General features: G+C 45.4%; 1 protein-coding gene across 1 annotated transcript in view; it reads left to right on the top strand.

Moving 5' to 3' along the window:
* Window positions 1-20,661, top strand: part of CHD8 (chromodomain helicase DNA binding protein 8) — a 137,042-nt gene extending 116,381 nt beyond the window's left edge. The window contains exons 34-39 of the mRNA XM_087714191.1: window positions 3,966-4,114; window positions 6,078-6,329; window positions 9,571-9,678; window positions 10,640-10,819; window positions 16,531-16,653; window positions 19,204-20,661. Of these exons, the coding sequence (XP_087570317.1) occupies window positions 3,966-4,114; window positions 6,078-6,329; window positions 9,571-9,678; window positions 10,640-10,819; window positions 16,531-16,653; window positions 19,204-19,692 (1,301 nt within the window). The 3' untranslated portion in view covers window positions 19,693-20,661. The remainder of the gene's footprint in view (window positions 1-3,965; window positions 4,115-6,077; window positions 6,330-9,570; window positions 9,679-10,639; window positions 10,820-16,530; window positions 16,654-19,203) is intronic.
* Window positions 20,662-24,459: the final 3,798 nt, after the last annotated feature.

The following is a 24,459-nucleotide window of genomic DNA, read 5'->3' as shown; positions in this document are numbered from 1 at the left end:
TACAATGAAATACTTGGCAAAGAATCTCTGTGAGGCACAAACTCAGATATGCAAATCTTCACAATAATAAACAAACTAATTGTCTCCTGTAAACTTCCCCTTTTGCTCCTATTTATTCCCTGTGGGTTGAGCCATTTAGCATCCACTTGTGCCTTTACTTCCAAGTTGATCCCTGTTCCTTAATTGTGCCCTTCTCCTGACGGCTCTGCGAATGCACGCATCGGGAACAGGCTCCAGCTGTTCTTCTTCCCCACTTATCTCCAACTCCTAAGGTAGCTGATAAATGTCGGATGGCCCTGGCCCCATCTCTGTCTCTGACAAGAGCACCCATCAGACTCCAGGATTGGCCCATGCTACTCCCCAACCTCCTCACTGCTCAGGTCTGCCACAACACCTTTCCCCAATTCGTAACAATCCAATAAGTCAGCTTAAACATTGATTAAACATACACCAACAGCCCAAACATAGATTGTCCTGACTGAGGCATATTACGGAATCCAACCCCAGTTTATTTGTCGCTAATACATACTGGTTTATTTTGTGTGGGATGTGTTAGTGGCTGAATGTATCTGTAGCCTGCCTCATTTATTTAGTCATAAATCTGTCATTGCTGGATCAATCTGCAATTCTTCTAAAAGCCAAGCGTTTTTATTTATGATTGTGCTTGATTTTCTCTAAAGCAGTCTTTTACGAAATACAGCATTCCATATTAAGCATTTTTTTTACCACTCAAGTTTATTAAAAGCCTTTTCTGTCCCTTATTTCTCCACTAACAGAACTTTAGCCTTTAAACTCAGGAGTCAGGATAATTGATTACAGTCAAGAGACCAGAACAAATAAAAACACTCAGTGAATATCCAGTTAAACATTTTAGAACAGAAGGATAAAAACAGGTAAAATCTATGATAAAATCCAATCTGTCACCAAGTCTAACTATACTAAAATTACAATCCATAAAAAGTGAGGCCCGTAGTCAGTTTAATACTAAAAGGAAAGAAGTTAGTATAAAATAGCCGCGTTGGATTGGACACCTGTTTTTCTGCCGAATCCCCAGTGCTGCTGCGCAGAATCTAGCTACCTGCGTTGTAGTTACGGCCTGTTTGTCAACTAACTTCTTGTTGTTGTGCCATATCCATCGCCGGACGTTGGCTGTCATTTTGGCGATCCTATTTTGATCAACAGCCGCAGGAAAAAGTGCTGCTGAGTTTTGTCCAAACTGGTCCCTTAGATTTTGAAGCCATGGTGTTCTTCTTCTGCCTGGACCTCGTTTGCCTTTCATCTTTCCTTGGATGACTAAGTGGAAGTATGCCGTATTTTTCCTGGTGCCGCATCACACGTCCAAAATATTCTGACGTTTGCTTTTTTATGGAACTTGTAAAACGGCACACTAGGAGATATTCAGCTGGTCCTCTTGCCAAGCATTGAATCAATGCCAGCCTGGATTTACTTTTAGCAAAGGGGCATACATGACCTTACTTAAAAGCTACCACCACCCAAAAACCCCTCTATTAGCACTGTAGTACAGGTAGTCCTCAAGTTATGACCACGATTTACCCCCAAATTTACATTGGTAGGCGAGACATTTGTTAAGTGATTCCCCCCCCCCCCTAATTTTATGATTTTTCTTGCCATGTTCATTAAGTGAATCGCTGCAGCGGTTCAATTGGTAACACCGTTGTTAAGAGAATCTGTCTCCCCTGTGGACTTCGCTTGTCCGAAGCTCGCAAAAGGTGATCGTCCCATGACCCCGGGACACTGCAACCGTCATAAACACGAGTCATTTTGCCAAGCATCCAAATTCTGATCACACGTTCCTGGGGCATTCTACTAAGGTCATATGTGTGAAAATAGAATAGAATAACTTCATTGTCACTTTGAATGTACAGTAGTGGCCAAAATTGTGGAAAACTTTTGGGAAAAGTGTTGTTTTTGAGGGTTGAAGGCTAATAACACCGCTTTCTTTTGGCGTCTCAAGATAATCAGATTCCACTCCTGGAATGGCCTGGGAATAGCCCAGATCTTAACCCAATTGAAATTCTATGCAGCCGACTAACTTGTTAGTCAGGAAGGACCCAGCAATAAAGCCCAGTTAATAGAAACAATCATTCAATCTTTCACTTTCTGGAATGAGCTGCCCCCGGGGCTTCGTATAATCCCCGACCTCCGATCCTTCCGATGCGCCCTAAAAAGTTGGCTTTTCCAGCAATCCAGCCTGGCCTGAACAAAACAAAATAAATTATTGATCATTGTTAATTTTAATTCGAATTTTTTTTAAAAAAAATGTTATTGTCAATTCTTATTGGGTTTGTTTGGGATATTCTATTTAATTTTTTTTTTAACTTTTGTATTATGTGTTTCTTTTAATGTTGTATGCCGCCCTGAGTCCTTGGGAGAAGGGCGGCATATAAATCTAATAAACCTAAACCTAAACCATAAACAGCTGCAGAACTAAAAGACTTGGTTCACTCCATGGGAAGGCGTTGTAAGGCCGTAATTCATGATAAAGGTTACCCAACTAAGTATTGACTGACGTGATAATTTTTGTATATCTCCTTTCACTTTTCTTCTTTATAAACTGCTATTCTAATAGCAAATCCTTCATAAAAGTTATTGCATTACAATCTTACAGTCAGTAAATTATATTTCCATTGATATATAATGTTATGGTACTACTCAAAAATAAAAAGTGGTGTTATTAGCTAGTTTTGGAAAATACACTTTTCCCAAAAAGTTTCCCTAATTTTGGTCACTACTGTACACAAATCGGCATACATTAAAAATGAAATTTCGTCGCCTGCAGCTCTCAAAGGGTCACCACCTCCAATTTTACACTACATAAACATGACAAAATAAATAAATGCATATAAAATTATGTACATGCCCACATATATTACATGATGCAGAGGGGGAAAACCTGGCCGTAAGTCCCTTATTAGCGCCATTTAACTTTTTATTTTCTATATATTTTTATTTTAAATATATATATAAGTATTGAATACATGAACAGTGTGGCACCTGGATGTCGTTAATTTTGATACAAAACAATAGCAATAATATTGACAATTTTGGCAATCTTACTAATATAAGATTTGTGCCATTAAGGTTTAGAATAGAGGTAGGAATTAGAAAGAGGGAAAATATTATTCTGTATATTCTTATCTAATACCAGCTGATAACCCGGCATTGCCAGGGTATTTACTTATTCCAGTCCTGTATTAGACAGGAATAACGATGTCAAGTGGCAACATAAGTGCCGAATCAGCTGTCCTTCCTTCTTCCATTAATGTCACCGCAATTCCTGAAGAGGCGATGGCAAGAGCAACTTCTCCCTGAGCCCGGATTTAGGCAACAATTAAATTAGTTAGAAATGTTTTCCCTGTGCCCTCAGAAGCGTAATTTCTAATGTTGGATTTTCCTTCTTACCAGAGGGAACCCCCTTGTGGAGTACCCTGAAGCCATTACCATGACAACTCCACTGCACCGTACAGTAGAAGCCATTTTATGGCAGTACAGTAGAAGCCATTTTAAGGCATAACAGGTTATATCTTAACAGAACACATACCCTGAGGGATGTTAGACGTGTCTCACCACCACTACCACCAATATTTGTCTCCGGAGAGTAAGTCATCTGTGTACAAAATTTGGTTGAAATTGCTTGAGGCGCTTCAGAGTTATGCTGGAACACACACACACACAGCCATTTTTATATATAAAGGTTTTTAAAATCACTATGTAGAGGAAAGGATTAGAAGTTGAGAGATGATTGTATTATATCCAATGCTATCATAAGGATGTGAGTATAATTAATGTAACTAAGCGTCATCGTAACTTTGAATGGTCACTGAGTGAACTGTTGTAACTTAATCCGCCCAGCCATGTCCTTCTCTTCAGGGCCCTCTTCTGGAGAAGACCCCGTATTCTCTTTCCATCCCTTCCTACCTTCTCGTCGTTGTTTTTTGTCCCAGGTGAAGAGGCTTCTTGTGGTGGGAAGCTGTTTGAGGAGGAGGAATCCTCGCTGCTCTCCCTGCCCACTTCCCACGAGGGGAACTCCCCGCAGCCTAGTGCCTCAGATCTGCTGCTCCAGGAGCGCCAAAGGGCCCACGAGTGGCCAAAGGTAATGGTGAGCCGGAGAAGGCAGGGATACTCCTGGAGTTCTATGGTGCACCAAGAGCATATTCTTCCGTTTTGAGACCATAAGCTCAAATGGGGGGGGGTGCTTTGTTGTCTACAGCCAACTCGCCACCATCAATTTGCCACCGCCAGCTTCCTCCATTGGCCAACTCGCCAACGGAGTGGAATGAAATGCAAATGACCAAAATTTATTTATTTTTTTTTTTAAAAAAATGATGTTGAATTGTCCCGCGGCATGTTGGCCGTAGCAAGTTGTTCCCTGAAGCCTCCAAAGCGCGAAAAACTGGCCCTACGGGCAAACCGAAGGTTCAGGAACGGACTTCCACTTTGCTCGTAGGACCGTTTTGCGCCTTCCAGAGCCTTCAGGAGGCTTTCCTGAAGGCTCCGGAAGTCAAAAATCGGCCCTACAGAGAAACCGGAAATCACCATTCCTGAATTTCCGGGTTCTCCGTAGGTCCGTTTTTTGCCCTCCAGAGGCTTCAGGGAAGCTCCTGAAGCTTCTGGAGGGCATCCAGGGGTGGGGGGGGAGGCTGTTTTCGCCCTCCCCAGGCTCCTAGAAAGCCTCTGGTGCGTGGAGAAGACGAAAAAACTATGGCAAAAGTGGGGGGGGGGGATTGTCACTGATCGTGCTCATACGCGTGCGCTGGGGAGGTCGCACACATAGCATTATGGGTGTGGCATGACGGCACATGAAAAAACCCCTCCCCTGTGCTCCCCCCGCTTTTGGCACGGCAGCCAAAAAAGGTTTGCCATCACCGGCTTACAGGGTAGTGTTCTCATTCCATGATATACAAAACTTAAGTCTTTAATCATCCTTTTTTAACGACCCCATAATCCCTTTGCAGGGTGGAGTCTGGGCAACCGAATGGAGCTGAGTATTTACTGGCCGGATGCCTTTCCTGTCGCCAAGGTGGAGGGGGTTTTTTAGCAGGTATATTCTCAGTCTGCCCAGCAGTGGTGGGTTCCGGACCCCGTTGCAACCGGTATGCTGCGCATGGGGCCAGACCTCCTAGTTCGGCACGCACACTGCGCACGGCACCACCCTGCAACACCCAGCTGCTTGATGGAGGTCGCGCAGGTGCCGCATGCTGTGCGCACATACACAATTGGCCGGTTGAGTTATAAACAGCTATGGAACGCGGGAGGGTGAGTGGCCCAAATGAGCCACCGTGCTGCTACTACCGGTACGGCCGTACGGCCCGGAACCCACCAATGATGCCCAGAGAGAGAAATATCTGCCTCTGCCTAGGATCGAACCCACAGCCTCCTGATTGTAAGGCGAGAGCTCCACCTCTAGCCCACCGCACCACTCAGAAAACCTAAGTCTTTGTGACAGGAAAAGCATTAAGAACTGAGGTGGAGCAGTGGTTAGGACGCAATATTGCAGGCTAATTCTGCTGACTGCCAGCAGTTAGATCCTGATTGGCTCAAAGTTGACTCAGCCTTCCATCCTTCCGAGGTGGATAAAACGAGGACCCAGATGGTTGGAGGCAAGAGGCTGACTCTGTAAAGCGCTTAAAGAGTCCTGTAAAAGCACTGTGAAGCGGTATATAAGTCTAAGTGCTATTGCTATTAAGTGGTTAAGATGCAATATTGCAGAATCATTCTGCTGACTGCCAGCAATTTGATCCTGACCGGCTCGAAGTTGACTCAGACTCCCATCCTTCCGAGGTGGGTAAAATGAAGACCCAGATTGTTGTGGGGCAATAGACTGACTCTCTCAACCGCTTAGAGAAGGGTGTAAAAGCACTTATGAAGTATGGAGTCCTTGGTGCTTGGTTGACTAGGGTTGAACGTCATCAAAGCATTAAGTGTTGGAGAGAAGCGGAGATGCCTTGGAGATACCTAATTCCCAAGTGGGGAAATTACGGATTGAATTTGAAGGCATCTTACAGGAGAATGGCATCTTTTGCCCAGATTATTATCTCTTCCTTTTGTTTCTGCAGGATCGTGTCCTCATCACCCGTATCGACTTGGTGTGCCAGGCTGTGCTGTCCGGAAAGTGGCCCTCCCCGCAACAGGGCCAGGTAGTGTCCTACGTTGGCCAGGGAGAAGGCCTGCCCCACTTGCACGGAGAGTACACCACCTCCCCCATCCCTCACATCTGCCCTCTGGCATCCCAAGAGGAAGGCACAGCTTCCTTCACCCGCCTCCGACATGGTGGCCAAGAGAAGGAGTTTACCGTGCAGATCAAAGATGTGAGTTCAAGATAGGTCTGGAAGAACAGCATCCATCCCCACCCACACCCAGCCCTCCGTGCATGCCAGACCGAGTCCCCGCGCAAAACCAAACAGTTGTGTCATTAGGGCAGGGGTCGGCAAACTTAAACACTCAAAGAGCCCTTTGGACCGGACCCGTTTCCCACAGAAAAGAAAACACCGGGCACCACAAAGGTCCTAACCAGAAGCCCCCTGTTCAGTTCTGGAGCTGATCGGAAGTTCAGTTCCTTCCACCAGAAAGTCTCCTCCTAGCGCAGCGTACTTTTTCCTCTACCTGTCATAACCGAAAGCCGTATCAATTGTGGAAACAACTGGAAAACTCTCCCTTGCCATAGAGTCTTCTCCTGGTGCACTGTGCTTCTCCCCCCCCCACCGGAAGCGCCTCTCAAAATTGTGGCGCCGACCGGTGACGGAGGCGCAGCAGAGGGAGGAAAGAGCCACATGCGGCTCCAGAGCCGCAGTTTGCTGATCCCCGCATTAGGGAATTTGAAAAATGGATGGAAATGGAGATTCAGCTACTAAACAATGCGGCGAAAATCACCATGTTTCCATGTTAGACCATTTTGAAGAGCAGCTCCTTATGCTCATCTCACAACCTGTGGTCATCCTTTTGTAGGCCAGTTTCAGCTTGTCTGGTGAGAATAACAGAATAGCAGAGTTGGAAGGGACCTTGGAGATCATCTAGTCCAACCCCATGCTCAGGCAGGAAACCCTGTGTTCTGACCTAGGCTTCCCAAGATCATTAAGCAGACTCCTCGTCCCTATAAAACCTCTTTTATTTAGGTTAAAGGGAATTCCTCTCCAGCAAAGTCCTGGCCAACAGCCTTTTATGAGATTTCACAACTACAGACCTTTATCAGGCTTGGAGAGCTGCCAGGCTGATATCTTCCAAATGCCACACTGTAACAGACAATACTTGGCAAGAAGTTAGGAAGAGATCTTCACCCTAAAGAAATTGAACTAATTGTCTCCTGAAAACTCCCCTCCCCTTTTGCCCCTCTTTATTCCCTATGGGAGGGGCCATTCACCCGTGTCTTTACTCCCGTTCCTTAACTGTTCCCTTCTGGAAGCTCAGTGCATGTGCACACTGGGAACAGGCTCCAGTTGTTCTTCCGCCCCACGGATCTCTGACTATGAAGGCAGCTGATAACTGTTGGACGGCCCTGGCCCCATCCCTGCCTCCAACGCAGAGAGTTTTCCCCAGACTCCAGGACTGGCCCATGTTTCTCCCCAACCTCCTCATTGTCAAGAGTCTGCCACAAGCTCTGCTGGCGGGCCACAACACCCTGTACCATTTCAGACAAATGGTTGTCTGCTCTCTTCTTAAAAACCTCCAGTGTTGGAGCACCCACAACTTCTGGACGCAAGTCGTTCCACGGGTTGATTGTTCTGTCGGGAGAGGAGTGTCAAACTCGAGACCCGTGGGCCAGATCCGGCTTGCAGGGTGCTTAGATCTGGCCTGTGGGGCCGGCCTGGAAATAACTTAAGGACTGGCCCATGGGGTGCCTTTGCTACTGAAAATTGGGGTGTTTTGACTGCCAGAGTGCTGTAGAAGGAGGCCGTCCTTGACTCAGACGGTTATAAAAGGGATGAAAGGTAAAATATTTTACCTTTCAGGTTTGCTGGATTCTGCTACTATAGGCTACATCAATAATTTATAGTTCTAGTTCTTGCTATGGAGTCAGTTTCTTGATCTGGTCTCTCTCATAGGGGATCAAGTAGATCAGGGGTGTCAAACTCGATTTCATTGAGGGTTGTGTTTGACCTTGGGGGGGGGGGCAGAGGTGATATTCAGCAGGTTCTGACCAGTTCTAGAGAACCAGTAGCAGAAATTTTGAGTAGTTCAGAGAATCAGCAAATAGCATCTCTGGCTGGCCCCGCCCCCATGTATTCTCTGCCTCCCGAGTCCCAGCTGATCAGGAGGGAATGAGATTTTGCAGTAACCTTCCCCTGCCAAGGCCACCTAGCTACGTCCATAGAACCAGTAGTAAAAATACTTTAATCCCACCACTTTCGGAGCAGGGGGGCGTGGTCAGCTCAACCTCACTCATGTCGGGGGTGTCTGTGGCAGCCCGAGCGCTTTGCCAGTGGGCTCCCGAGCTCCGTTTCATCTGCGATGGCCGCCTGTAACCCTCTGCCAGCAGAAATGGAACTTCGGACATCCACCCGTGGCCCTTCCAAGCTCCATTTCCGCTGGTCGAGTCACCACGGAGCGGTCCTTCTCTGTTTCCAGGGTGGCCCTGCGAGCCAGATCTAAGCACCCCGCGGGCCGGATCTACTCCCCCACCCCCCCCAAGCCATGAGTTTGACGCCCCTGAAGTAGATCAAATATGTATTTAAAAGAAAAAAATCACAGAAATGTACACCTCTCTACTTTTATAGAGATGTGGTGGCTAAGACGCTGAGCTTGTTGATCAAAACAGTCCAGCAGTTTGAATCCCTAGCACCGCGTAATGGAGTGAGCTCCCGTTACTTGTCCCAGCTTCTGCGGTTCGAAAGCATGTAAAAATATAAGTAGAAAAATTGGAACCACCTTTGGTGGGAAGGTAACAGCGCTCCGTGCACCTTCAGCGTTTAGTCATGCCGGCCACATGACCACGGAGACATCTTCGGCTAGCGCTGGCTCTTCGGCTTTGAAACGGAGATGAGCACCGCCCCCTAGAGTTGGGAACGACTAGAACATATGTTCGAGGGGAACCTTTACCTATTCTTATAAGTGTATGAAACCACGCGTGCAGAGCTGCGGTCCTGTGTCACGTCCCGTGGCAATGCCCACCGTAACCATGCCTTCCCTGGAAACACCCACAACCTCCCACCTCCGCCTGGGCCCTCTGAGGTCAAAACACAACCCCGATGCAGCCCTCAATGAAATCGAGTTTGACACCCATGTGTTAGGACATTTTTCCCTAGTTCTAGGATGTTTCTCTCCTTGATTCGTTTCCATCCATTGCTAAGGACAGAAGTGGAAATCTGCTAATCTGTGTCCCGTCCCCCCGCCCCGCTCCTTCCATGCTTGTCTAGAAACTTAGATTATCCTGTGGATAATCAACAGATTTTTGTGCCACCTATCTCACATTATTATTATTATTTTCCCCCCTCAATTCCCACCACCCCACCCGTTGGGAGCTTGCAAGGCTAATTGGGAATTTGTGTGGCGGAGGGCGGGAGCGAGCTTCTGCATTCTGCACCCTTGCCCCTAACTCTCTGTCCCTTTCTCTAGGAAGAAGGCATCAAACTGACTTTCCAGAAGCACAAGCTGGTCCCTAATGGCACCGTGCGGGATCGGCCTGCTCTCACCCAGAAGAAAAGTAGCAAGAAAATGGTGGAGGTAAGCGGTTGCTGGTTTGCGGAGTCCGGTCCTCGGGATGGGCGGCCAGCTGGCCCATCAGTCAAGGGTAGGGGAGGAGGTTTGTGGCCCTGAGGTGCAAAGGGCGGAAGGAGGGAGAAGCCGTGTTAGAGACCCTAACTTTTAGGCTGGCTTGGTTTTCTCTTTTTCTTTCTTTTTTTTCTTTCTTTCTCTCTGTCTTTCTTCTTTCCTTCCTTCCCTCTCCATCTTTTTACTTTCTTCCCTCTCCTCCCCTCCGCTATTCTATCTCTCCATCTTTCTTTTTCTTCCTTTTTCTCTTCCTCCCCTCCCGTCCCTCTCGTCTTTCTTTTCCTTCCTTCCTTTCTCCCTCTTTTTTTTTCCTTTCTTCCTCTCCTCCCTCTTTTTCTTCCTTTTCCTTCCTTTCTTTTTCTCCCATCCTTCCTCTTTCCTCCCTTCCTACTTTTCTTTCTCTGTTTATCTCTTTCTCTCACACTATTCCTTTCTTTCTTTCTGTCCTCCTCTCTCTCCATCTTCCTTCCTTTGTTCCCTCTCCATCTTACTTCTTACTTTCTCCCCTCCACTCTATCTCTCCATCTTTCTTTCACTTTCTTCCGTCTTTCTTCACTCTCATCCTTCTTTTCCTTTCTCCTTCCCTCCCTCCCTCCTTTATTTTTCTTCCTTTTATTTCTTTCTTCCTTCCTCCCCTTCCTCTTTCTTTCTTTTCCTCATTCCTCCCTCTCTCTGTCTCTCTTTCTCTCTCTCTCTCTTCCTTCCTTTCTTTTTTCCTTTGTTTCTGTCCTAATTTCTCTCTCCATCTTTCTTCTTCCTTCCCTCCATCTCCATCTTACTTCTTACTTTCTTACTTTTTTCCCTCTCCTCCACTCCTCTACCTTTCTTTCTTTCTTTCTTTCTTTCTTTCTTTCTTTCTTTCTTTCTTTCTTTCTTTCTTTCTTTCTTTCTTTCTTTCTTTCTTTCATCTCAGCTGGAACTGCAGTGTCTGGAAGCCCTGAGAGGCCCCGATATCGACCTGGAGGCTCATATCCCAGTGGTGAACAAGACAGACGGGACGCTGCTGGTGGGCGACGCGGCTCCCCGCCGGGCTGATCTCGAGGTGTGGCTGCAGGCCCACCCTGAGTATGCGGTAGATCCTCGCTTCCTGGCTGTAAGTATTTCTTCAGCTTCATTTATTTGCTCCCCATTTGCAGGTGGGGTGCTAATCTTCTTCCCTTCCCTTTTGGAAGCCTTTCCTTTCCATCCACAGACATCATTTCTCCCTCCACATTTCCTGTAGGGTGTTGTCCTACCTGCTAAGACAGGGGTCAGCAACCAGTGGCTCTGGAGCAGCATGTGGCTCTTTCATCCCTCTGCTGCAGCTCCCTGTCGCTGGTTGACTCCACAATTGATAGGGTTAGGGCTTTTGGTTAGAACCAGTGGGGGAGTTCAAATTTTTTTTAGTACCGGTTCTGTAGGCGGGGCGGAGCTTTATGGGTGGGGCAGGGGAAGGATATTGCAAAATCCCCATTCCCTCCCCACCTCACTAACCTGCTTTCCAGCTCCGTTCTCCTGTTCAGGGCAACAAAAGTAGATCAGCTGGGAAGCAGCAGGGGCAGGGGCAGCCTATTTGCTGATTCTCCGAACTACTCAAAATTTCTGCTACTCAAAGGTTCTCCAGAACCTGTCAGAACTGGCTGAACACCACCTCTGATTAGGACAGGTAGAGGAAAAAGGATGCCCTGCTAGGAGGAGACTCTATGGTGGGAGAACCTGACTTCCGGTCAGCAGAGGAAAAAGGATGTGGTGCTACGAGGAGACTCTATGGTAGGGGAACAGGACTTCCGGTTAGCCGAGGAAAAAGGATGCCGTGCTAGGAGGAGACTCTATAGTTGGGGAACCGGAATTCCAGTCGTCCCTTTGGGAATAGGGAATTCCAGTGAGTCCCTTTGGGAATAGGGCGGCATACAAGTTTAATAAACTGAACTCTATGGTGGGAGAACCGGACTTCCGGTCATCAGAGGAAAAAGGATGCTGTGCTAGGAGGAGACTCTATGGTGGGAGAACCGGACTTCCGGTCATCAGAGGAAAAAGGATGCTGTGCTAGGAGGAGACTCTATGGTGGGGGAACCGGACTTCCGGTCAGCCGAGGAAAAAGGATGCCGTGCTAGGAGGAGACTCTATAGTTGGGGAACCGGAATTCTAGTCGTCGCCAGAATTGAATTGCGGCTTTCAGTTAGGCCTTTGTGGCTCTTTGAGCGTTTAAGGTTGCCGACCCCTGTGCTAAGATATTGCCCTACCTTTTCTCTTAAGAAGATGCCTCGCTATCTCATCTTCTCAGTAATTCTCAGGGCCACTGGGCTGAAATTGAGTCGAAACCAGTCTAAAAGTCTTCAAATCCAGCACACACTGATCTACCTTAACCAAATGTTGCAAAGGAACACAGCTTGTCTCTTCTGAATGAGACTTTAAACCATCATCTTTTAATGACCCCACAATCCCTTGCAGGGTGGAGTCTGGGCAAGTGAATAGAGCTAGCCAGAGTGTTTTAATGGCCGGATGCCCTTCCCTGTTGCTAATGCGGAGTTTTCTTTCAGCAAATATATTCTCACTGTGTCCACAGAGAGAAATATCTGCCTCTAGCTAGGATCGAACTCACAGCCTCCTGATTGTGAGGCAAGAGCTCCACCTCTAGCCCATGGTTTCCTCTTCCCATTGGGTAGACCGGGCTGAAGCGACGTGAGCCAGAAATGTACATTTTTCAGGACAGGTCCACGAGCCGGATCCAACCACATCATGGGCCGCAACAGGCCTTTGCTTGTCACCCCTGCTTTTATATATATATATATATATATATATATATATATATATATATATATATATATATATATATATATATATATATATATATATATATATATATATATATATATATATATATATATATATATATATAATTATTATTTGAACACAGTGCAGCCATCCTGGTGTTTCATCCGCCATAGAAACCAAAGTGCAAGACAACATATATACTACTTACACAGTGCTAGTGTTATACAATTATTTTCGACAAACGTATTCATTTTAATACATATATAATCTCTCATTTCAGGTCTCCGTAGCCTAATTTTTTGTGTGTTCCAACTCCCACCTCATGTTTCCAGCCATTGATAAAATCTATTCCATATGTCATCATATTCTGTCTCTCCTTTGTTTTTTTAGTAGTGTAGGGTTTCCTGCCTAGGCAGGGGGTTGGACTGGAAGACCTCCAAGGTCCCTTCCAACCAGTGACGTGCGGTGAGGTTTATGGCTGGTGAGGCAACAATTCTTTTAGACTTGTGGACTTCAACTCCCAGAATTTCACAGCCAGGCATGCTCATTTCCGATTTAAAGAGACAGCTTTTGTTTTTCTCTTTTGATAAATAAGTTTCCTTCTTTCTTTTTCTTTTTCTTCTCCCTTCCCCTCCTTCCTCCCTCTCTCCCTCCCTCCCCCTTCACACACACACATACACGAAGTTGCACCAGGATTCAGAAAATTTAGGTTTTCCTCCTCAGCCCATGTTAGCAATACCACTAGCAGCATTTTGGCCTGCAGGTGTAATTAGAAGTGGAAATTCATTCTACTGAAAACATTGTTTTTGCTTATGATTGGATAATTAAAATTTCAGAAGACCCAAAGGCATAGTATTAGAGTGTTACATAGTACATAAACTAAAGAACTGTCTCAATATGCTCCCTCCCCCCTCTCTCAAACACACACACACACAAAGTTGCACCAGGAGGATGAAGCTTGAATTCCTCCCCCACCCTCTGACCCACACGTACCTTTTCCAGCTGTTTCAGAGAGGATTTCAACTCTGCTCTTGCCTGCCATCATGAAAAGAAAAAAAATGTAAAAGGAAAAAGGCAGGAGCTGAGGTCAGGCTGAGCTAGTTGCTGCCAAAGTCATCGTGGATGACTCTGCTTAACTGTTTAAAAAAGCCTCTAAAAAAGCACCCTCTACAGGAGGAGACAGGAGAACGACGTGTCTCATCTACGTCAGGAATTTTTTGGCTTTTAACCCTTGCTTAACTCTGCTCAGGTGATCATAAAAAGTCAGACTAGATGAGGCACATTGTTCTCCTGCCACTTCCTGCTTCCAACCAGTTGTGAAATTCAAATTTTTTTACTACTGGTTCTGTGGACGTGGTGTGGCTTGGTGGGCCTGGCAGGGGAAGGATACTGCAAAATCTCCCTTCCCAGTGGTGGGTTCTGGATCACGGTGCAACCGGTACGGTGCAACAAGATCCGGCATCCACCACATGAACGCGCACAGCGTACGGATCGCCTGCGACGCTCCACGACGATCCAGCTGCTCGGTGGAGCATCGCACAGGTGCCGTACGGTCTGTGCACGGAAGCCCCGAAAAGCTCAAATACAAGTAAGGACAGTGGGCATGTGGGCCTTCCAGAGCACCGCACTGGAACGGTATCCGGTGCTCCCAACAGGCACTGGTCCGCCCGTACCGGTTGTAACCCACCCCTGATTCCCTCCCCACTCCAGAGGATAAATACTGCAAAATCTCCATTCCCACTGCACTCTGGGCCAGCCAGAGGTGACATTTGCCAGTTCTCCGAACTACTCAAAATTTCCGCTACCGGTTCTCCTGAACCTGCTGGATTTCAACCCTGCTTCCAACTCTGTTATTCTCTTCTTTTCTTAATTCTAACCTTAGTCTATCCATTTCTACGCGTGTTAATAGCTTCCTTATTATCTCCTTTTCTGAAGGGGTGTTTTCACTTTTCTATTGCTGTGCATACACCAGACGCCCCTGCTTTATAACTTGCGTGTAATAAGGAGTTGTACTCACTGTTCCCTCTAAGGTGCGCGCGTGCGCGGCCGCGCACATGGAAAGAAATCCCCGCGCAGAAGTTTCTAACTGCCGCGCAGAGATTTCTACCAAAGCAAACGTGGGGAAGTCCTTTGCAGGCGGCTAGAACTGGCCTCCCGCAAAGGACCTCCCCAGTCTTGTTTTGATGAGCCGCCAGTCCTCTTGCTTCTTCTCCTTCATCAGCAAAGCTCCCGCTGGCTTCCCGACCCATGGCAGTGGTGCCTTTCCCTCCACGCGGAGCCCCTGAGCTGGCTCCTGCGTTATCCCTCCCCCTTCCTCCTCTGCCGTGCTTTTGAGGCCGCGGGAGCTAGTAGGAAAGCGGCGGAGGTGGAGGCGACGGCAGGGGTAATCCAGAGCCCAGCTGACTCCACCTCAGCTGGGCTCTGGGTTACCCCTGCCGCCGCCTCCACCTCCGCCGCTTTCCTACTAGCTCCCGCGGCCTCAAAAGCATGGCAGAGGAGGAAGGGGGAGGGATAACGCGGGAGCCAGCTCAGGGGCTCCGCGTGGAGGGAGTGGCACCACTGCCATGGGCGGAGGCGCCAGCGGGAGCTTTGCTGGTGAAAGAGAAGACGCAAGAGGACTGGCGGCTTTGAAATGCAACCCCCTGGTCCCGCCGGCCGCGGATTTGATTCGGCGTAAGTGGGGGCCGAACACATGCTGAGCCGACTTTGCGCAGTGAGGCGGAGTAATTAACCCCCCCCCCAAAGAACGTGTGTGTGTGTGTGAGAGAGAGAGAGAGAGAGAGAGAGAATTGGATCAAAATTGGTGGCCAAAGGAGTGGAGGGAGGGAGGGAGGGAAGGAAGGAAGGAAGGGAGGGAGGAAGGAAGCCCTGCCCCCTGTGAAAAAAACTGAAGATGGAGCAGTGAATGAATAAACCATAAAAGCAACAAACAGTTAATGCGTAAGTAAGCTGAGGAGCAAGTTCTCAACTAAGGAAGCAATATAAGAAAGAAATATAAAAAGCTCAATATGCCAATACACTTATTTTAGTCTTCATTTAATTACTTGTATTGTAGTCTGATGTAACGTCTTTTTAAAGTTAACGTTAGTTAGAAAATATAGGGTACAAAACTTAAATAATAAAAAAATTGTACATTCATTTTGAAAAATAAATGCAATACTTGATTAATTTCATATCTTTATTTAAAATAGTTTTGGCATGGCATATGATTTTATTGACTCAGTTGGAAATGATGTGGATGTTGTATCTGATTCTGAGGTATATATATTCTTAAGTAACATAACATATAGCATATTGTCCAAACTTGCTAGACTATTTAATTGATCTTACTACTTTAAAGGGGGAGAGTTTCATGATAAATTATTTTATTACATTTATGTTGCATTTATATATTATATTTATTACATTTATATTCCACATTATATATTTCTATTGTTATTTTAGTGTATATTGTCAATTTCGATAGATATTATATTGATATATCAATACTGATTTTAATCATACTAAATAACAATTACTGCTATTATTTATCAGCATTACATATTTACAGTTTTTAATATCGAGTTAGTCGTATTTTAGAATAATAGCGTTATCTTTTAATAGGATAATTGGCAAAATCTAATTCACATGTGATGGGTTGCATTCCAAAGGAATGTGAGAGGACAGGTTGCCTGCAAAATGCCAGGACCCAGGACCCTGTTGGTGCCATGTCTCTCTCTAGCCAGTCTAACAATCTAAAAGCTGAGCAGAGAGCCTTTTTTTTTCCAGGGTGAGCGGAAAAGTATAGTCTTTGAGTGGCACTTTTCATGCCTGGCATTCATCAGGCTGAAACCTCGCTAGCAATCGGCGCTTGACGCTTGGTATGTTGCGCAAATGTCCAGCAGACGAGACAGCAGATCAAACTGTGGCTCTCTTAGGTGCTCAGGCATGAAACTGTGCCGCTCAAACACTATACTTTTCTGCTCACACTGAAAAAAAATTAGAGGGAACATTGGTTGTACTCACTGAGCAGGGCCTAACTCAACCTCTTTTCCCTCCCCTTCTCTCCAGTACATGGAAGAACGCCGGAAGCACAGATGGCCCCGGTTCCCAAAACCTGTTCCGATCGAGCCAAGCTGTCTGGTAGGGCTGGAGAGGATGCAGGTAGCTGGCATTTCTGCCAACGGTAAAAAGGTGATTAAAACAGAGATCTTGCGACCATCCTAACGTTGTGTCATAGTAGATGATTGATGCTGTTTTTTAATGAATTGTATATTTTTTAAAAAAATGCTTTTAAGGACTCGACCTCGGACCTTGTTTGAGGTTTCATGCTGACAACTGGAGGGCACAATGAAGGGGGGAGAGGGTGTCAAGAAATAGCAATAGTAGATAAATCTCCATTCCTTCCTCTGCCAAGGGCGGTGCCAACTATCCCTGCTTCTAGTCTGCCCATCTTGGAATACTCTGTCTTCTGCAATGTTATAATGTTCTTTTACATTTTAAAAAAGTTTTACTCTTAAAGTTATTCAGTTTTGATGTAATATATTGATTAAATTCTACACCGCCCAGAGGCTTTCTATGAGGATGATGGGCAGTTAAGAAGATGGATGGATGGATGGATGATAGATAGATAGATAGATAGATAGATAGATAGATAGATAGATAGATAGATAGATAGATAGATAGATAGATAGATAGATAGATAGATAGATAGATGATAGACAGACAGACAGACAGACAGATAATGATAGGTAGGTGGATGGCTGGCTGGATGGATGGATCAATTGATCGATGATACGTAGTGGATGGATGGATGGATGGATGGATGGATGGATGGATGGATGGATGGATGGATGGAAGATAGATAATGATACGTAGGTAGATGGATGGATGATATGTAGATAATGATGGAGGATGGATGATGGATGGAGGATACGTAGATAATGATGGATGGATGGATGGATGAATGATGCGTAGATAATGATGGATGGATGGAGGATAGATGGATGGATGGAGGATGCGTAGATAATGATGGATAGATGGAGGATGCGTAGATAATGATGGATGGATGGAGGATAGATGGATGGATGGAGGATGCGTAGATAATGATGGATGGATGGAGGATAGATGGATGGATGGAAGATACGTAGATAATGATGGATGGATGGATGGATGCTGGATGATGGATGGATAATACATAGATAATGATAGATGGATAGATGATACATAGATAATGGATGGATGGATGGATGGAGGATGCGTATATAATGATGGATAGATAGATGATGGATGCTGGATGGATGCTGGATGATGGATGGATAATACATAGATAATGATAGATGGATAAATGAAACATAGATAATGGATGGATGGATGGATGGATGGATGGATGGAGGATGCGTAGATAATGATGGATAGATAGATGATGGATGATGGATGGAGGATACGTAGATAATGATGGATGGATGGATGATAGATGGATAAATGATACATAGATAATGGATGGATGGATGGATGGAGGATGCGTAGATAATGATGGATGGATGGAGGATAGATGGATGGATGGAAGATACGTAGATAATGATGGATGGATAGGTGTTGGATGGATGATATGTAGATAATGATGGATGGATGGATGCTGGATGATGGATGGATGATACATAGATAATGATGGATAGTTGGATGATGGATGGATGGAGGATACGTAGATAATGATGGATGGATGATAGGTGATAGATGGATGGATAATAACATAGATAATGATAGATGGATGGATGATACATAGATAATGATGGATGGATGATGGATGGATGGATGGAAGATACGTAGATAATGATGGATAGATAGATGATGGATGATGGATGGATGATACGTAGATAATGATGGATGGTTGGATGATGGATGGATGGAGGATATGTAGATAATTATGGATGGATGAATGATGGATAGATGGATGGATGGAGGATACATAGATAATGATGGATGGATCAATGATGGATGGATGATATGTAGATAATGATGGATGGATGGATGATAGATGATGGGTGGATGACATGTAGATAATGATGGATGATGAATGGATGGAGGATACGTAGATAATGATGGATGGATGGGTGAAAGATAATAGATGGATGGATAATAGATAATGATAGGTAGGTAGATGGAGGTTACGTAGATAATGATAGAAGAATGGAGGGAGGGGGAGAGAGAGAGAGAGAGAGGTCTTGATTTATGATCACAATTTGGAATGGACATTCCATTGCTAAGTGATGAAGTTGTTAAATGAGTTGCACCTGACCTTACAACTCTCTTTGCCCCAGTTGTTAAACGAATCCAGCTTCCCCCATTGGCTTTGCTTGTCAAAACCTTTCTGGGAAAGTCTCAGAAAGACCGTGGGACGCCATAACTTCAAGTGGGTTTCCAAGCACTTGAATTTTGATTGGGTGACTGACCCTAAGGACGCCGCCACCCTTGTTAAGTGTAGGACCAATCTCCCACCACCACCACCACCAGTGGTTGAATGAATTGTCGTAAGTTGAGGGCTGAATTTATTTTCCCTTCTCTCTCTCTCTCAAAAAAAAAAACAAAAAAAAAACAGAGACTGGCTCCTCCCACTTGAGCAGGTCACTGAAAATCAATTGCTGTCAGTGCCCAGAGTGAGCCCATTCATTGAAGGAGCCACTAACCAGGCTCGGCCAACGGGAGTATGAACATGGCCTAATTTAATCTCTTGCTTCCCTTCAGGGTTTCCTTCCAGACCCGACAATGAATCGCCTCCTTCCAGGAGCCGTGGGGGCCGACAACGCACAGAAACGTGGTCGCCAGACCCCGATGGAGTTTTCCAACATGATGGCTCTGATGGGAGCCGGCCGGGTCCAACTGGGAGCCACAGGACCCCTCTCTCTGCACCACCACGCCCACTTCCAAACCACCCCAGCCCATGGCTCCGCCTTGCAATACATGCCGTTCCCCACCGCGGCGGCTGCGGCCACTGCCGCCACCACCTCCGGCACCCTTCTCCATCCAGGACTGGGCCACCCCAGCTACGCCGGCGCCCCCTTGCATCTGGGCCACCCTCAGCGCGTGGATGAAGACGAGGAGGAAGACGAGATGGACGACTTGTCTCAGGGCTACGCCAGCTCGGAACGGGACTTTTCATTGCTGGACGACGACCCCATGATGCCGGCCAACTCCGACTCCAGCGATGAAGGAGAGGAGGAAGGAGAAGACTGAACTGAAGTCCGGAGGGCAGACGGACGGATTCCGACAAGGCCAGCTCCTTCCCCGAGGGGGCTAGCCATCCTCATGACATTGAATTTGAAAGGCCAGAGAACTCGGGGAGTCCCGTCGGGGGTGGGGGGGGAGCGTCAAGCAGACAAGGCTCCTTTTCGTCCCCACGTCGGTTGCCCGGAGGACAAAACAGGGTCCTTCAAAAACCCCAGCGAGGGGTGGAAATAATGGGGGTGGGGGGGAAAAGCGACTTGCCTCCCAGGGCTTCTTAATTTTGAGAAAGGAAAAGAAAGAGAAAATTGTCGGCCAGGTTAGCAGATCCGCCCTCTCTTCCTGCAGCACTTGGAACTGTCGCCCGAGAACGTGTCTCCGTGGCTGCCACCTCGAGGCAGCGGGGAAAAAACCACCCTGCCCTCTTCCTCCTCCTCTTCCTTTCCCCCCCCCCCCCCCACATTAAGCTAAGACGACCTTGGCTCTAGGTAGCAACTCCTTTCCTTTCCTTTTTCCTTTGGGTCTCCCCACAGCCGCCGGCTCCGTTCGCCGCCATTCACGTGCTGTAATATAAGTGCAAAAGGCAGGGTGGGAGGGGAGGACGCCTTTTCCTTTCCCTCCGTACCCCCTGTCTCTCCATGTGGGGTGGGAGGGGTTTATATTTATAAATATGTAATATGTCTTGTGTAATAATGGCCGAGGCTGTGGGGGGGGGTGGAGGGGGAGAAAAAATGGATTGCGAGGGAATTTAAAAAGTCGGCCAGGGCGGGGTGGTTTTTTCGGGTGGCAAGGGGGCCGAGGGAGAAAGAGAAGATAGAGAGAGCTTCCTGTAGCTGGATCCTCCTTTTTTTTTTCTCTTTTGTTTTTTTTTTTTTTTTAATAAAAGGAACAAAATGCACAAAACCACAGCCTTCCCTGGCCCGCCCGGTTCTTTTTTTGCGGCGCTGTTATACGAGTTGCGTAAAGCAAACATATAAATAATCTCGACAACTGGGGATCGTTGGTGTCTCTGGTTTGGGGTTCTTTCCCTCTGGATCAGGGGTGTCGAACTCAAGACCTGCGAGCCAAATCCGGCCCGCAGGGGTAGTTAAATCTGGCCTGTGGGGCCTTTCAGGAAACAGCAAAGGACTGGCCTGTGATGCCTCTGCCAGTGAAAATGGAGCTTGGGGTGGGATGCATATAGCCAAAAATGGGGCCTGGCCAGTGGTGAAATTCAATTTTTTTACTAGCGGTTCTGTGGGCATGGCTTGGTGCGCGTGGTGTGGCTTGGTGGGGAAGGATGCTGCAAAATCTCCATTCCCATCCCACTCTGGGGCCAGCCAGAGGTGGCATTTGCCGGTTCTCCAAACTACTCAAAATTTCCGCTGCCGGTTCTCCAAACTACTCAAAATTTCTACTTCCGATTCTCCAAACTACTCAAAATTTCTACTTCCGATTCTCCAAACTACTCTATCGGTTCTCCAAACTACTCAAAATTTCCGCTACCGATTCTCCAAACTACTCAAAATTTCCGCTATCAATTCTCCAAACTACTCAAAATTTCCACTACCGGTTCTCCAAACTACTCAAAATTTCTGGTACCGGTTCTCCAAACTACTCAAAATTTCTGCTACCGGTTCTCCAGAACCTGTCAGAACCCACTGGATTTCACCCCTGGTCTCGGCGGTCCATGGGGGGGGGGGGGGCTCCATTTTTGCTGGCAGAGGGCTAGCAAAACAAACTAAAAACAAAAGGAGAAATGTTTCCCTTTTTTCATTTGAGCATCCAAGAAGGGAGAGGAAAGGAGGAAGGGAAAGAGAAAGAAAAAGAAAGATGGGAAGAAAAAAAGGAAGGAAAAAGAAAGAATGAAGAGGGAAGGGAAAGAAAGGAAGGAAGGAGATTATAATGAAAGGGGAAGGAGAGTCTGAGGGAAGTCCACACACACACACACATGAGTGACATCAAGCTGGCCACACCTACCCTGGCTGCCCTCCCCAGTTGAAACACAACCCTGATGCGCCCTTCAATGAAATTGAGTTTGACACCACTGCATTAGATATTTGAAAGTGGCAATGGGGGGGGGGAGGAACTTACAGAAACATAATCATAGACCTTCAGTCAACCTTGGTAAATAGCTTTCTTTATATTGGTGCATCCATATAGCCCAAGCACTGATGCCATTTTCAATACTTCAATAGAATAACAGAGTTGGAAGGGGTCTTTAAGGTCTTCTAGTCCAACCCCCTGCCTAGGCGGGAAACCCAATACCGTTTCAGAGAAATGGTTATCCAACTTCTTTTTTACAATATAATACAATAGAAGAGTTGGAAGGGACCTTGGAGGTCTTCTAGTCCAACCCCCTGACTAGGCAGGATACCCTATACCGTTTCAGAGAAATGGCTATCCAACATCTTCTACAAGACTTGCATTGTTGGAGCATTCACAACTTCTGGAGGCAACTTCTGTTCCACTGATTAATTGTTCTAACTGTCAGGAAATTTCTCCTCAGTTCTAAGTTGCTTCTCTCCTTGATTAGTTTCCACCCATTGCTTCTTGTTCTACCCTCAGGTGCCTTGGAGAATAGCTTGACTCCCTCTTCTTTGTGGCAGCCCCTGAGATATTGGAAGACTGCTATCATGTCTCCCCTAGTCCGTCTTTTCATTAAACTAGACATACTCAGTTCCTGCAATCGTTCCTCGTATGTTTTAGCCTCCAGTCCCCTAATTATCTTTCTTGCTCTTCTCTGCACTCTTTCTAGAGTCTCCACATCTTTTCTACATCGTGGCGACCAAAACTGAATGCAGTATTCCAAGTGTGGCCTTACCAAGGCATTGTAAAGTGGTATTGGCACTTCATGTGATCTTGATTCTATCCCTCTGTTTATGCAGCCTAGAACTGTGTTGGCTTTTTTGGCAGCTGCTCCAAGGCTAGGGTTAACCCTCTTTAAATCTGACGGATGTCCAGAGCTTAGATTGAATATTACATGGCAGGGAATTTCTCTCCCTCTCTCTTTCTCTTCAAGAGTTTTCCTTTCCTGCCTTCGTCTCTCTCGTGAAACTTTGGCTATTACACCACAGTGAGCATTGCCATTGGAAAAAGTTGGTTTTGAATCCCCTTTCTTAACATAATGAATCCCCTCTTAAGAAACGAATCCCCTTTCTTTGCATAACGCACTTCTCGGGACCGTTATGGGGTTAACTGTGAAGTAGCCTTAGAAATTGGATGAGTGATGTGTATCGAAATATCATTTCTCACCCTGGTGCCTTCTGGAAATGTCAACTCCCCTCTTTAATTACAGGTTGCATGGCATTTGTAGTCCAATAGCTCTGGGGGGTGCCACCTTGGGGAAGCTTTGGTTTGGAGTAGATGTTTAGTTTCATGGAAAAGCAGCTTCGGTGCTCAGAAAACGGCGACCAACTTAAAACTGCAGTTTCATTTGGAAATGACCTATTGCCTTCATTTAAACCACAGCCCCCTTAACCTGGGAGCAAAGTCTGCTGCCTTCAGTATGGTTTACGAGAATAGAATACAATGGAATAGGAAGAATAGGAATAGAATAGAAATAGGAATAGAATGGAATTAGAATTAGAATAGAAATAGAATAGAACATGGAATGGAATAGAATAAAATATGGAATAGAAATAGAATGGAACATGGAATAGAATAAATAGAATATGAACTAGAATAAAATGGAATGGAATAGAACAGGGAATAGAATAAAATAGAATATGGAATAGAATAAAATAGAATATGGAATGGAATAGAATATGGAATGGAACATGGAATAGAATAGAATATGGAATAGAATGGAACATGGAATAGAATAAGAATAGAATATGGAATGGAATGAAAGATGGAATAAAAAAATAGAATATGGGATGGAATAGAATATGGAATGGGATAGAATAGAAAACGGGATGGAATGGAATGAAACATGGAATAGAATAAAATAGAATATGGAATAGAATATGGAATGGAATAGAATAGAATAGAATATAGAATAGAATAGAACATGGAACGGACTAGAATATGGAATGGAATGAAACATGGAATAGAATAAAATAGAATATGGGATGGAATGGAACAATATGGAATGGAATGAAACATGGAATAGAATAAAATAGAATATGGGATAGAATGGAATAGAATATGGAATAGAATGGAATGGAACATGGAATAGAATAAAATAGAATATAGAATAGAATATGGAATAGAATAGAATATGGGATGGAATGGAATGAAACATGGAATAGAATAAAATAGAATATGGAATAGAATAGAACATGGAACGGAATAGAATACAACATGAAATGAAACATGGAATAGAATAACTATGGGATGCAATGGAATAGAATATGGAATGGAATGAAACATGGAATAGAATAAAATAAAATATAGGATGGAATTGAATAGAATATGGAATGAAATGAAACATGGAATAGAATAAAATAGAATATGGGATGAAATGGAATAGAATATGGAATGGAATGAAACATGGAATAGAATAAAATAAAATATAGGATGGAATTGAATAGAATATGGAATAGAATATGGAATGAAACATGGAATAGAATAAAATGGAATATGGGATGGAATAGAATATGGAATGGAATGAAACATGGAATAGAATAAAATAGAATATGAGATGGAATAGAATAGAATATGGAATGGAATGAAACATGGAATAGAATAAAATAGAATATGGAATAGAATAGAATGTGGAATGGAATAGAATAGAATATGCGATGGAATGGAATAGAATAAAATACGGAATGGAATGGAAGAGAATAGAATATGGAA

This window comes from Thamnophis sirtalis, unplaced genomic scaffold (genome assembly GCF_051295495.1).
Source record: "Thamnophis sirtalis isolate CommonGarterSnake01/CBP01778 unplaced genomic scaffold, rThaSir2_p1.2 scaffold_4, whole genome shotgun sequence".
NCBI lineage: Eukaryota > Metazoa > Chordata > Lepidosauria > Squamata > Natricidae > Thamnophis > Thamnophis sirtalis.
The sequence above is the reverse complement of the archived record's forward strand: the minus strand, read 5'-3'. Positions and strand labels throughout refer to the sequence as shown.